The sequence below is a fragment of the Lampetra fluviatilis genome, chromosome 62 (assembly GCF_964198595.1).
Source record: "Lampetra fluviatilis chromosome 62, kcLamFluv1.1, whole genome shotgun sequence".
NCBI classification, from domain to species: domain Eukaryota; kingdom Metazoa; phylum Chordata; class Hyperoartia; order Petromyzontiformes; family Petromyzontidae; genus Lampetra; species Lampetra fluviatilis.
The window spans coordinates 2493480-2506895 of NC_136336.1; the positions used below are offsets into that span (position 1 = coordinate 2493480).

The 13416-nt window shown below is 47.7% G+C and overlaps 1 protein-coding gene across 1 annotated transcript; it reads right to left on the minus strand.

The window, feature by feature from the left end:
- Positions 1-1107: 1107 nt before the first annotated feature.
- On the minus strand, positions 1108-13416 carry LOC144951495 (epsilon-sarcoglycan-like). The gene is made up of 9 exons (XM_078881813.1): positions 13068-13416; positions 9683-9802; positions 9140-9282; positions 8429-8501; positions 7054-7261; positions 5753-5918; positions 4819-5054; positions 3730-3756; positions 1108-2130 (listed from the first exon to the last, which is right to left on the minus strand). The coding sequence occupies exons 1-9, from the start codon at positions 13090-13092 to the stop codon at positions 1956-1958; spliced, it is 1173 nt and encodes a 390-aa protein (XP_078737939.1). The 5' UTR covers positions 13093-13416; the 3' UTR covers positions 1108-1955.

Sequence of the window (13416 nt, forward strand, 5' to 3'; positions counted from 1 at the left end):
GCATTGGTTGCTGCATATCCAACAGATCTTGAAAAAGCATTCAATGATGAATTTCTGTTGTTCCTGCATTTGTATGCAGAGAAAAAAAAAACAGTGGCAGATGTGCTCAAAGCCCAAATATCCAACAAGCTGATCAGCAGCATTCGGAATGCTTACATTGCTTTAAGGATGTATCTTGCCATCTTGGGAACGAACAGTGAAGGAGAGCGTTCTTTTTACACGCTTTCTTTTAACTCACTCTGTCTGTTGTTGTTGTCGTATCCTCAAATCTTGTAACTCAATTTTAACCCACTTCCCAATGTGGTATCGACTGCAAACTTGGTATACTTATGTCATACTGATGACACTACTATATTCGATCAAAAAAATATTTTTTTAAACATTCATTTTTATATGTTAAGTTTCGGCTTGGGTCTAATTGTCCACGCTCAACTGACGTTGGCTGTAAATCACCACGGTACCTTACGTTATGGCAAGCTTCGGGGCCACTTCCTGGAGTCGTGGAGTTTTGCCTTTATGAGTACGATACATTTCATTAAAGCGTGTTTAAAAAAAGTTTTTTTTTAAATATTACTTATTTGAGATAAAGCTGATTTTAAAAAAACTGTCTCCGATCAACCATAGGACAACAACGCTTGTCTTCCCTCGCACTACTCTCTATTGAGAGTGTGCGAAAAATACCATTTGAAGATGTAATTGCAAATTTTCCAATGAAAAAAAATCTAGAAAAGTTCATTTCCAGTTTTAACTTTCTCGCACCTTATTAATTTTTTTTGGATATTGACATGACTCTGCGTCTTTGCATTTGCACTGTGCCTATCCTTACAATATAAATATATTTATTCAAGAAGATATCTTGGTTGCATTTTTTATCATACAACCAGAAAAACATGGTAAAAAAATGTGTTTGGCAGGCCCTTTAGTTTCCGTAGTCCCTAAGCACAGTGCCTACTGTGCCTATTGGATCATACGGCCCTGGTAACCACCACTGCCAAGCCATATCTGGACAACACCTAGAACACTTGTATTATAGAACGACATAAAAGCAAAAAGTATTCCAATACTTGGCCAACATTAAGATCAACTACGTTTAATGATACTGTAATACAAACGGCGATTTCTAAACACCAAGAGGCAAGTTTCAAATCAAGATTAGGCACAATCGTGATCGACAGATTCTCCCATCATGCATTGCTTGGCACGTGACATCATAATCATAGATCTTATATAAAATATTTAGTATTTTCAATCTCTCATGTTGGCTACATACAGTGCGAAAGAAGTTCAACGTACATTTTTAATGCTTCATTGCTGTGTAGTACTTTGTAATAATTTCTTTGGTTTGTCATTTTGGTGACCCTGGTGACAATTGCATCTCCAGGTCTCTATTCACCTGGTTAAACAAAATCGACTTGACTTGTAGCACCAGTGGTCAAAATGTAAACTGTACAAGTACCGGTATGAACCCTATTTGTCCTGCAGCCAATATTCAGGAAGAGACACACACCCTCAATCGCACCCTCACTGTCACGCACACACCCTCACGTTGACACCCTCACACTCGCTGACACACTGGCACACACACACACTCGCACTTACAAACCCTCACACACAAAATCATACTCACAGATATACCCTCACACTCACACCAACACTGTTACACATTCACACCCTCTCAGCCTGACACAGCGACACGCTCGCTCACACTCTCTCTCACACACACCGCCATCGCCCCCCATATGGAATAATTGCTGTATAGGAATGGGAAATGTTCCAAAAAGTGCCATTATAGTGTACCGCGTACGGGCAAATTTCCATCACGGCGTATCGCCATATCCCCACAACCTTAAACACAGGCACCATAATCCCACAATAAGTTTGCAGAAACAGATTATCGTGGCTCTTCTGCCGTACGACATGCACCGTGTAGTACCGCGGAAAACCCGACCGGTCGTTCACTGCTGATGATACACAAGCGGCACGTGAGCTCCGCGGGCACTCGGGTGGTCGTGGCGGAGAGGGTCGAAACCCAGGCGCGTGGCAATGGGGGCGACCTGAGGTCGCTGGTAAGACAGATTCCTCAGCTCCAGCGTGGCTTGCTTGATGCCCTGATACCGCAGGAGTTGCATGCTGGAAATTACAAACACACGGTGTGTATTAGTTCGTCCAGCATTGGTTCAAGCAAGGCTGACGACACACCAAATGTAGAAACCGTTCTGCAGTTTTTCTTGTTTTTAAATCTTTTATATTAAGTTCGCTTGCTTGCTTGCGTGCTTGCGTGCTTGCTTGCTTGCTTACGACCGTGCAAACCTTTCGGTCGTTTTTAAACCCACTTCCCGTGATCCAATCGAGCTGACATTTTGCACACAGACTCGTTGTGCGTGACAATTAATGTTCGTGAAAAAAAAATTCCAAAATTTTACACTGTTTAGGGAAAACAAATTAAATATTTAATTACCAATTGTTTAATACTGCAGACAATCATCTGACCCATAGGTGGCAGCCATCTCAAGCCAGAGGACGAGAGGACTCTAGCCGCCACGCATATAAAGGATTTAGAGTGAAAAACTTTGTTTTTACGGGTTATACTTATTAACCAGTACTGTTGAAACTAGGCACTCCCAATGGGATGTGTAAACAAAAACACACTTTTATATTTTTGTCATGTAGAGGGGCACAGCTGTTTGCCAAATAAGTCATTTTTAGGTAAATTCTCCAATTTTCAAATTGAACCTTGACGCCGGTACCTGGCCTGCTCTATTCAAATGACGTCGCTGGCTCTTTAAATATCCCCTCTGAAGCAAGACGGTGCGTATAATTTTGATGGCTGATAAAAAAAACCTGCAGTAATAACCAGGGCAGCCTCCCGGCTTGCAACCGCGGACCTCTGCGGCAAACACGCTACCGCTGGGCTCCGTCCTCACCCCCTTGTCCTTCCCCCCCCCCCACCTCCGTTTAGCACGGTTGGCTACGTACGGTGCAAAAGAAGTTCAACCTACGTACATATAAACGTAAGTTGTACATCTCTCAATCTCACTCAGCTTGAGCCTCCCGTATATCACGTGACTTCTGTGTGTCCACCCCCCCTCTGAACCCTCCCCGTCCCCTGTGCAAACAAACGTTGCTTGTCCGCGCAGATCACTTCTGCCCGCTCCTCATCTCTTCTGCCTCCCTTCCCTCCGCTCCCATCGTCATCGTCATCATCATCACCGCCACCGTCTCTTCCCCGCACACATGTTAGTCCGGTCATTCCTTCTCCCCTTCCTTCCCAGCACTCTTTCACCGACAGGATCTCAACTATAATAAACCATCTTCTTGGTTCTTTTGGTAAAGTCACGTAGAAGGGAAATAATGAAATAATAAAAATAAAACATAATAAAATAATTCTCACGACGTTTCTGCCACAACGCAGGCAGCCGTCCTCAGGTGAAGAACAGGTCTGTCGGAAAGACAGCGTCTGAATGACTGAATGACGCTGTCTTTCCGACAGACCTGTTCTTCACCTGAGGACGGCTGCTTGCGTTGTGGCCGAAACGTCGTGAGAATTATTTTATTATGTTTTATTTTTATTATTTTATTATTTCCCTTCTACGTGACTATACCGAAAGAACCAAGAAGATGAATCCCTGCAGTCACGAAAGCTTTAAATCGAAATTTATAATAAACCAATGTAATATCATTATTGCTAGTACGACTAAATAATAGGTGTTACAAACACACAACACTTACCGTGGAGTCTTTTTGTCTCGTTTGGATCTGAGTACAACACAAAAGTAAACATTTTTACGTTAATGACACTGTTTGTAGGTACTGTACAGATTATTTGGCCAATGCTGCTGCTGCTAAGTGCGTTGGCAGTGTGCACAAGCACAGCTAACAACAACAACACCTCAACACACTCGAGTGCTGGATCATCAAACCACCCTTGTCGCTGCTTCACTCTAAAATCCTATCCAGTGCAAACGAGGCAGGAGCTGAATGCATCAAACCCAGAGGTCCCAACCGTGCTGGCCACATTGGCTACACACAATGCATTGTGGTCACGGCCGCATCGACTAAATGCTAAACTCCCCGTAGGCACGCTTAGAAGTGATCTACACCGTCATTGATTTGTCTTCAAGACTACAGAGAATGCCAACGTTACAGTGATTTGCAACTAATGTACAACACCAATTGGGCTGAAATGTGCTTAGCTTTTCAGTATGCAGTTTCCTGATGAGCAAATAATAGGCTTCAGCCTTTTTGCAATAATACAGGAGGTGTCAAGATGTTCAGACACCAAATAAACACCTATTGCGAGGCATCAAGTCTGCATTAAGCACACAGGCTTGTGGTAAAACATATGTGCTTTGGTAATAATGTACGCATTGTATGTGAAACTGATTGGCCCACACCAGAGACAGCCTCGCCTCACCACCGGCGTTCGACCAAAGAATCCCAAAAGGTGAAGAGCACAAAGGCAATTCAAGTATCAGAGCGTTAATAACTCGGGGCTGAGCAGTTGCATCTACGCTAAAATCAGGGGTCCCATACATATCCGGCTTCCCTTCCAACCCAGCTTTAAATATACGCTGCCAAGCCTGGTGGTGTTTCATTCAGACGCTGTCTTTCCTACAGACCTGTTCTTCACCTGAGGACGGCCGCTTTCGTTGTTGGCCGAAACGTCGTGAGAATTGTATTTTATCATGTTTTATTTTTATTATTTTATTATTTCCCTTCTACGTGACTTTACCGAAAGAACCAAGAAGATGAATCCGGCTTCCCTTTCGCCTGCGCAAAGCAAACCGTTAACGGGTAGCGGAACCCGCTGGGGCCCACCTGCCCTCGCGGCGGCAGCACATGACGTGGGCGAGCACGAGCGAGGCGAGCAGCGCGGCGCCGCAGGGCACGCCGAGCGCCAGCGCGAAGTCGCGAGCGAGGTGGCGCGTGGCGGCGTCGGCGACGGCGTCCGGCGGGCTGAACTCTCCGAGCTCCTCGAGGCCCGTCCATCGCTCGGCCGGCACGGCCGCTCCTCCCCACCCCCTGGCCGCACTCGCCTCTGCCGGTACATCTAGCTGGGTCGGAGAGGGAGGAGAGAAAGAGGAGGCGTAGGGTAGCGTGCTCGTTGCGGAGGTCCGCCGGTCAACATCCAGCGTCCATCCTGGTGGTGTAAACCGCAGTGGCAATGCTACGCGCCGTCCGCTTCGCTCACTGTGGACGTTGGCGATGCAGTGACGCCGCCCGTAGGAGTAGGCCATCGTGTGCCGGCATCTTGGTCCACATTTGCAAGATTTGAACAATTACACCGCCAAGCGATTCAATTCGTAGTTACACAGCAATGGTCGCCCCCCCATCTACTGTGGGAACTCGACACAACGCTCCTGAAAAAGAGTTATGAGGCTCAGGCTTTCGTGGGAAAATAAACGCAATAATAACAATACCAGTTGCTTACATGAGGTCTCTCAAGATGTACAGTAAAACCTTGGATTGCGAGCATAATTCGTTCCGGAAACGTGTTTGTAATCCAAAGCACTCGTACATCAGTTGTGATCACGTGACGCTCGGCAGACAAAGCGTACACACGCACTACTCGTATTGCAAGACCTCGCTCGTTTATCAAATTAATATTTATTTAAAATTCTTGCTCGTCTTGCAAAACACTCGCAGACCAAGTTACTGTATTGCATGGGAGGTGCGCCGTAAATGATAAGTGATGACGAAGTTTATCATGATGGATGATGACGGTGACAGGTGAAGTGAAGCACCAGGATACCAGCTGTGAGCGGCACCAGTCCACCTCCATGCCCACGGCTCTCAAGCGCAGGTCCACGTCCAGCCGCGGCGTGTCCCCACGACGGCACGTGTCCCGGATCTCCTGGCGTCTCAATGCCACCAGCTGGGGAGGGAAGGACTGGGGACTCCCGGCTCGTACGTACAGCCTGCGCGCGGAGCACATTGTAAACTCTATTCATTGCAATATTTGATCCCGATCTCTTCGCCGTCATCATCGTCGTTGGATATTTTTACTGCGCCTCCGATGGGCTGCATTTCCGAGGCGCCCTGCTACAGTTTAGCCAAGGGGACCCCCCCAGCGGCAGCTGTCCCTGCGCGGCACAGGGTGGTAACGCGGCCCGGCGGTAGCGTGTTCGCTGTTTGATGCTGAGGTTCAAGGTTCAAATCCAGCAGCAAACGCCCTGATTATTACTATCGTACTAATACGACTATGTGCCATCTGCTTCACCCGCATTGGTCGTTAAAGATCCCCGGACGACATTCGCAAGAGCAGACCATTGCGTGCTGTCATCAAGGTCCAGCAGTTGTCCTGCTGTATCGGTTCCACCTGATGACGATCGCTTGTGTTGCGATCGAAACGTCGTGATTTTATTTTATGTTTTATACCTACGTGACTTTACCGAAAGAACCAAAGAGTATGGATCCCTGCAGTCACGAAAACTTCAAATCTAGAATGACTCTATTGGGACTATACACAGTAGCAATCATAGTCCCCTCCTGGTTCACCAATGCCCCAGGTCACTCCTGCAAATGACTCATCCTGCCCTCTCGCATTCTCACCTGAAACTTGAGCTCATCGTGGGAATAGAGCAATTCAGGCGCTCTATGTTTCACAAAGTCTGCAGTAGTTTCACAGTATGGGCCGTGCGGGTAAGTTACCAGAATTGCCGGCGCACGATGGCCGACTCTCTTTCGAATAACGTAACCCTTGGTCTACACCCATTTCAAACCTTTAAAACAGTCTGCATCAGCAGCAGGCCACGCTTTCCCACCTGATAACGGACGCTTGTGTTGCGCCCGAAACGTCGTGATTTATTTTATTTTATACCTACGTGACTTTACCGAAAGAACCAAAGAGTATAACGTAAGGAGATCTTTAACGTCTACTGCGGGTTAAGCAGACGGTTGACACACACCGCAGTATTAACCAGGGGCGGCCGCTGGGCTTGAACTGCGAACCTCTGCGACGAGCTGCAAACGAGCTTACCTACCGCTCGCCCGCGTCAGTGGCCCGCGCGAGTGAATAAATAACTAAATAAAAGCGGCCGCGATGGAACGCACCCTTCGGCGTGGGCGTGAGCGGAGGGCACGGGGACCCGGCCCCCTTTATCGGAGGGGGTGGCGGCGTCGAGAATGCGCAGGTCGACGGTCGGCCGCAGCCCCCACAGCCGGCGCAGCAGATTCACAAACTCCGTCCTTGAGCTGCCGTTCATGAACCGCTCCAGCTGCCAGTTGCGCAGGAAGAGCTCCACCTGGTATGGGAACGGAACTGCACGCGGACCCAGGTATCATCATAATTATAACAATTATAAATGACATTTTACAATATCAGAGACTCTCTCCCGTGTGCGACTGTGGTTATGAACTCCAAACCGTGGCTTAAAATATACGCTCCAAGCATGGTGGTGTTTCATTCAGACGCTGTCTCCCCGACAGACCTGGTCTTCACCTGAGAACGGCTGCTTGCGTTGTGGCCGAAACGTCGTGAGAATTATTTTATTATGTTTTATTTTATTATTTCCATTCTACATAACTTTACCAAAAGAACCAAGAACATGTAACTTCACTTTGTCCATAAAACCTGCACCTCCAAGAGTTTTATCTTCATTGGCCATGCGACGGAAGATTGGCAAATTTGGTATTGGTGTCACTCACGTGGGATAAATTGCCCTGTTTTCTTTTGGCACACCACGGGAAGTAGAGTAGAGTCAAGGTTATAATGTATGAGAAAAATTACCAGGAAAGGGAAGGGGGGTGACAGTGCCCGAGTGGGACAAAGAGGAGGAGGTCACGGCTCATGATGAGCAGCAGAAAGAAAGGAGCAGAAGGACTGGGCACAAAGGGGGGAGACAGAATGACCGGGCCGAGATGTTGGGAGATCAGCAGGTGGTGATGATGATAGGGGAAGGAAGAGAGGGATAAGAGACAAGAGAATGAAGGAGTGAGCACAGGTGAGCTGCGTGTAGGAGCAGCGTCTGTTTTCACACGAGGCGGCGGGCAGAGGGGAGTGGTCACACATAAGTCTCCTTGATTTGCGGGAGGCTAGAGCCGTATTCATATTCTTAGGTTTTTTCGGTAAAGTTACGTAGGTAAAAAATTAAAATTAATAAAAGTAAAATAAAATAAAAATCACGACGTTTCGATTGCAACACAAGCAATCATCATCAGGTATAAATGAAATAGCAACAAAAAATTGTTGCTATTTCATTTATACCTGATGATGATTGCTTGTGTTGCAATCGAAACGTTGTGATTTTTATTTTGTGATTTTTATTTTTATTTTATTTTACTTTTATTAATTTTAATTTTAATTTTTTACCTACGTGACTTTACCGAAAAAACCTAAGAATATGAATCCTTGCAGTCACGAAAGCTTCAAATCTAGGCTAGAGCTGATTTCGATTTGATGTACTGTATGTGTAACGTGAAGGCTCACCTGTAGAATTACGAACTTTAAATTCGATGGTGTGTCTGGCGGTATCATAAAGCCTCCTGTTGTACCCTATAACCTGTGAAGGCAAATAAAATATATAAAAACGTGGGGAGCGGTGGTGCAGCGGTGGGCGCATTGCACATACAACTCTAGCCAGATGGGTCAGATTCCCGGCCACAGATAACATCAGTGGGGAGCGATATCTGAACCGGCCACGCAATGACCGGCGAGGTGAAGTATGGTCAAAACACCACCATGGTCAACACAGTATGAGGTCACCTTAATGCAGCATAGATCACAAATATGCACGAAATGAACTCTTTCATAAGCAGGTGAGAGCCCTTAGACGTAATGTCACTTTATCAAGGTCGTCCAAGATTGAGTACAGTGCTGTACAATGCTAAATACAAGGTAAGGGAGCTGCTCTGCAATTGCTTGCTCACGCCACTGCTGACGGAATGGGCCTACCTTGCAAAAGAGGCAATATATTGGGGGTCTTAAACTGGCCTAGGTTTCATCTCGTTAAATCCTGTACACCACATGACAATTCAATTTGTTTGGCCATGTTGGGTGGCGGAGGGTTCTTAACGACACAAACGAAGCCGGATAATTTACGAACCTGGGCGGGGAGAGGAGGGGGGGGGGTTCCTTACCCCCAAAAAAATAATCTCTATAATAATAACTGAATCATAGCGCCCGTCATCACGACGTTACCTCCAGCACGGCTGTGCCAGCGTGGGCCGGGTTGAGGGGTCCGTAGAGGACCGCGTCACTCTGCTGGGTTCTCTGCAGGTAGCGTAGCCACTGCGGTCTGTCGGGCGACCCGGCCGCGCTCACGCGAAACGTCACTGGGTCATCTGCACACACGGCGCAAGCACGCGGAGTGGTTTGCTAAAGTCCAGGAGGCACGCGGTACGGGAAATTATCTTAAAAGGGTTCATCGTAAAATCCGGCAGGTCACGATTGTGGTACGATGCCAAATGTCGGAAGGGACAACAGATGGTAAGTGAAGGTAAAATATGGGCCTCGGAGTTGCATCATAACTTTCTGAAATAACATCGGCCACGCCACGCGCATCGCGCCATATTTTGTCCTAAACCACCTCGGTAAACATGCAGCGTTGGCATGTGGTTGGACCAACGTTGGCCTGACGTTCCGTGTTTACTCGCCATGTGGCGTGGGATGGTCCATCATGTGGCCAGCCCTTGAGTCGAGGAAGGACCGCGGACGGGAAATGGAAAGAAAAAGGAGACTCACCGCTTCTGGAATCGGGAATGGATGTCAGGTAGTCGGCTCTTTTCAGCGTGTAGTAAAACAGATTGTTGGCTTGAATGTTGTGCAGCACCTCCGTGCTCGACACACACGTAATCAGCCAACCTACGAAGGGAAGATCGCATGAGTTAGGAGTGACCGTGAACACCACCGATAACATGTTTTTGCTTGATTGGTCTGAAAAGCGAAGAGGCCGATGGGCCAAAAAACCACTGCATTCATATCCACATCAGACGTTGTGCCCGTGGCGCCACACCACGGGGAGGAGAATTTAGTCGGTTGCGCAAAAGGGCAGTAGCCAGGGGAAGGGGGCAAGATGGAAGGGAAAGTCCCTAAGACAGACAAAGAGGTCTGGGCACGGCTCAAGATGAACAGCAGGAAGAAAGGAGCGACAGGCAGGAATGGGACAAGGGGGAGAAATAATAACTGGGCCAAGATGTCGGGGGTTGGGAGGCTGGTGATGATGAGAGGGTGGTGATGATGAGAGGGTGGTGATGAAGAGGGTGGTGATGATGAAGAGGGTGGTGATGATGAGAGGGTGGTGATGATGAGAGAGTGGTGATGATGAGAGGGTGGTGATGATGAGAGGGTCGTGATGATGAGAGGGTGGTGATGATGAGAGGGTGGTGATGATGAAGAAGGTCGTGATGATGAAGAGGGTGGTGATGATGAGAGGGTGGTGATGATGAAGAGGGTGGTGATGATGAGAGGGTGGTGATGATGAGAGGGTGATGATGGATGAGAGGGTGGTGATGATGAAGAGGGTGGTGATGATGAGAGGGTGTTGATGATGAGAGGGTGGTGATGATGAGAGGGTGGTGATGATGAGAGGGTGGTGATGATGAAGAGGGTGGTGATGATGAAGAGGGTGATGATGATGAGAGGGTGGTGATGATGAGAGAGTGGTGATGATGAGAGGGTGGTGATGATGAAGAGGGTGATGATGATGAGAGGGTGGTGATGATGAGAGGGTGGTGATGATGAAGAGGGTCGTGATGATGAAGAGGGTGATGATGATGAGAGGGTGGTGATGATGAAGAGGGTGGTGATGATGAGAGGGTGGTGATGATGAGAGGGTGATGATGGATGAGAGGGTGGTGATGATGAGAGGGTGGTGATGATGAGAGGGTGGTGATGATGAAGAGGGTGATGATTGATGAGAGGGTGGTGATGATGGTGGTGATGATGAGAGGGTGGTGATGATGAGAGGGTGGTGATGATGAAGAGGGTGGTGATGATGAAGAGGGTGATGATGATGAGAGGGTGGTGATGATGAGAGGGTGATGATGAAGAGGGTGGTGATGATGAAGAGGGTGATGATGATGAGAGGGTGGTGATGATGAGAGGGTGGTGATGATGAGAGGGTGGTGATGATGAAGAGGGTGGTGATGAGAGGGTGGTGATGATGAGAGGGTGGTGATGATGAGAGGGTGGTGATGATGAAGAGGGTGATGATGATGAGAGGGTGGTGATGATGAGGGTGGTGATGATGAGAGGGTGGTGATGATGAGAGGGTGGTGATGGATTAGAGGGTGGTGATGATGAAGAGGGTGATGATGAGAGGGTGGTGATGATGAAGAGGGTGATGATGATGAAGAGGGTGGTGATGATGAAGAGGGTGGTGATGATGAAGAGGGTGGTGATGATGAAGAGGGTGGTGATGATGAAGAGGGTGGTGATGGATGACAGGGGAGGGGAGGAGCGGTAGTGGTGGCCACATCACAGACCACGTGATTTACGCGAGACTTAACGTAGATTTAGAGATGCGGAGACACAGAACGGAGCTAGACTTAGGCAATGCTGCGTAAGTTCGTATCCATAGTGTTTCTACAAGGCAAGTGAGTGCAGTGTTGGTTTTGATTTGCTTTGTATATTGGGACCCAGAGTGTTGACACGGGGGGTGCAGTTGCCACGGAGAGCCGGGCACGTCAAAGGATCGTTCTGCAAGAGTCGTGGTCCGATTGCCTCGCTAGAATTACTCAATTGGGATTGCACAGCGGCAGCAGCGATCACCTCAAGGCACTTGTTATTATTATAATACCCTTTTATTTAACTCACTCTGTCTGTTGTTGTTGTACTTGTATCCTCAAATCTTGTAACTCAATTTTAACCCACTTCCAAATGTGGTATCGACTGCAAACTTGGTATACTTATGTCATACTGATGACAAAACTATATTCTATCATAAATAATAATAATAATAAAAATTTAGCAATATTTTTTACATGTTATATTTCGGCTTGTGTCTAATTGTCCACGCTCAACGGACGTTGGCTGTAATTGGCCACGGTCCCTGACGTCATGGCAAGCCTCGGGGCCACTTCTTGGAGTCGTGGAGTTCTTCCATGACTAGTACGGTACTTTTAATTAAAGCGTGTTTTTAGAAAAGTTTTTTTTAAATATTACTTATTTTTCAGGAGGTTCCTGCCAAGTGTTCGCCGGAGTGATGCGATGTTGCTGCTGTTGCTGTTTGTAATCCCAACAGAGTGATTTGCAGGTTTTATTTAAGCATTGGAACGTCATAAATGACGTCACGCACCTGGGGGGGGGGGGTCAGACATTTGTGACGATGTGTGACGAGAGGGGGGGGGTGAGAAATGTGACGTCACATCAAAATGCGCATCTTTAAATAAATATAGACAACACGTTCTACTTAATTAAATAGACTTTTTAATAAATGCTTTCTCCTACAACATCAGAGCGCAGCGCCACATTAAATACGCACTACAATGACAATAGTTTAAAGCGATTTGAAGCGAGGTTTTATTTGGGGGGGGGGGGCAGAGCTTTGTGACGTCATATTTGAGGGGGGGGGTCTGACTTTTTGTGACGCCGTGTGACGAGGGGGGGGGGTCAAAAATCGTCCAAAATCGCGTGACGTCATATATGGACGGCCCCAAAAGCACCCGGCGGGAGAGCGTTGGTGTTTTTTTTACAGCTTCTGCTCGTTTAAGGCCGAGTTGACCCAGGAGAGGCCCAGAACATGTTAATTAATTGACCACTGATATTGGTCGTGGCCTGGAATCGAACCGATCCTGCTGTGGGGTCGTGGTAACCCGCGCCCGGCCGCCTTTGTCTCCCCAGTGCCGAAGTTCACACACGGTCAACGGGTACAGTAGTTATTTACGACTGAGGCGACCTAGGGGTGGTTCGTCCACTACGTAGGTGCGCACACCCGCTCTGCAGAACAGATCGTACAAACTCCGCAGAGACGGAGAGACCAAGCCTCAACAGCGGCCACGTCGCCTCTAACACAAAGCAGCAGCAGCAGCATCTCCCCTCACCCTGCACCCTCTAAACTTAAGTGTGGACAACGATAGAGAGAGAGGGGGGGGCAGCCTCAACCCAGCCCAGCCCGTGGTGGACTCACTCGTGCAGAGGAGCGCGACTCGCATCTTCACGGACTCGGCAGCGTCGAACGTCGATCAGCGATAAAACTAAAAAAAATTACTTCTAAACGCGAAACGGATTCAACTTTTCCCTCAAATCCGTTAATTTTTTGTAAAAAAAAAAATGTTTTTACGTCGCTTGCCCCGCCCGCCGCCTCCAGCGTCGACTCGAAAGCCCGAGACGGATCGCGCGAATCTGACGCGGAATTTGGCGCCAAAATAGTTTAGTTTTGTTTAAAACTAGTTTTGTTTAAAACTAAACAATTTACGGTTAAACGTAACGCTTGCGACGTAGCGGAGATGAAACAACAACAAACGAAAGAGGCAATA

Excerpts from the sequence above, each read along its gene's own strand:
- LOC144951495 (XM_078881813.1), bottom strand. The coding sequence starts at position 13,092 with ATGCGAGTCGCGCTCCTCTGCACGA. Across the intron at positions 9,803-13,067 it reads AGTCGCGCTCCTCTGCACGA|GTTGGCTGATTACGTGTGTG; the intron begins GTGAGTCCACCA and ends TTCCCTTCGTAG. Across the intron at positions 3,757-4,818 it reads TGCTGCCGCCGCGAGGGCAG|ATCCAAACGAGACAAAAAGA; the intron begins GTGGGCCCCAGC and ends TGTTGTACTCAG.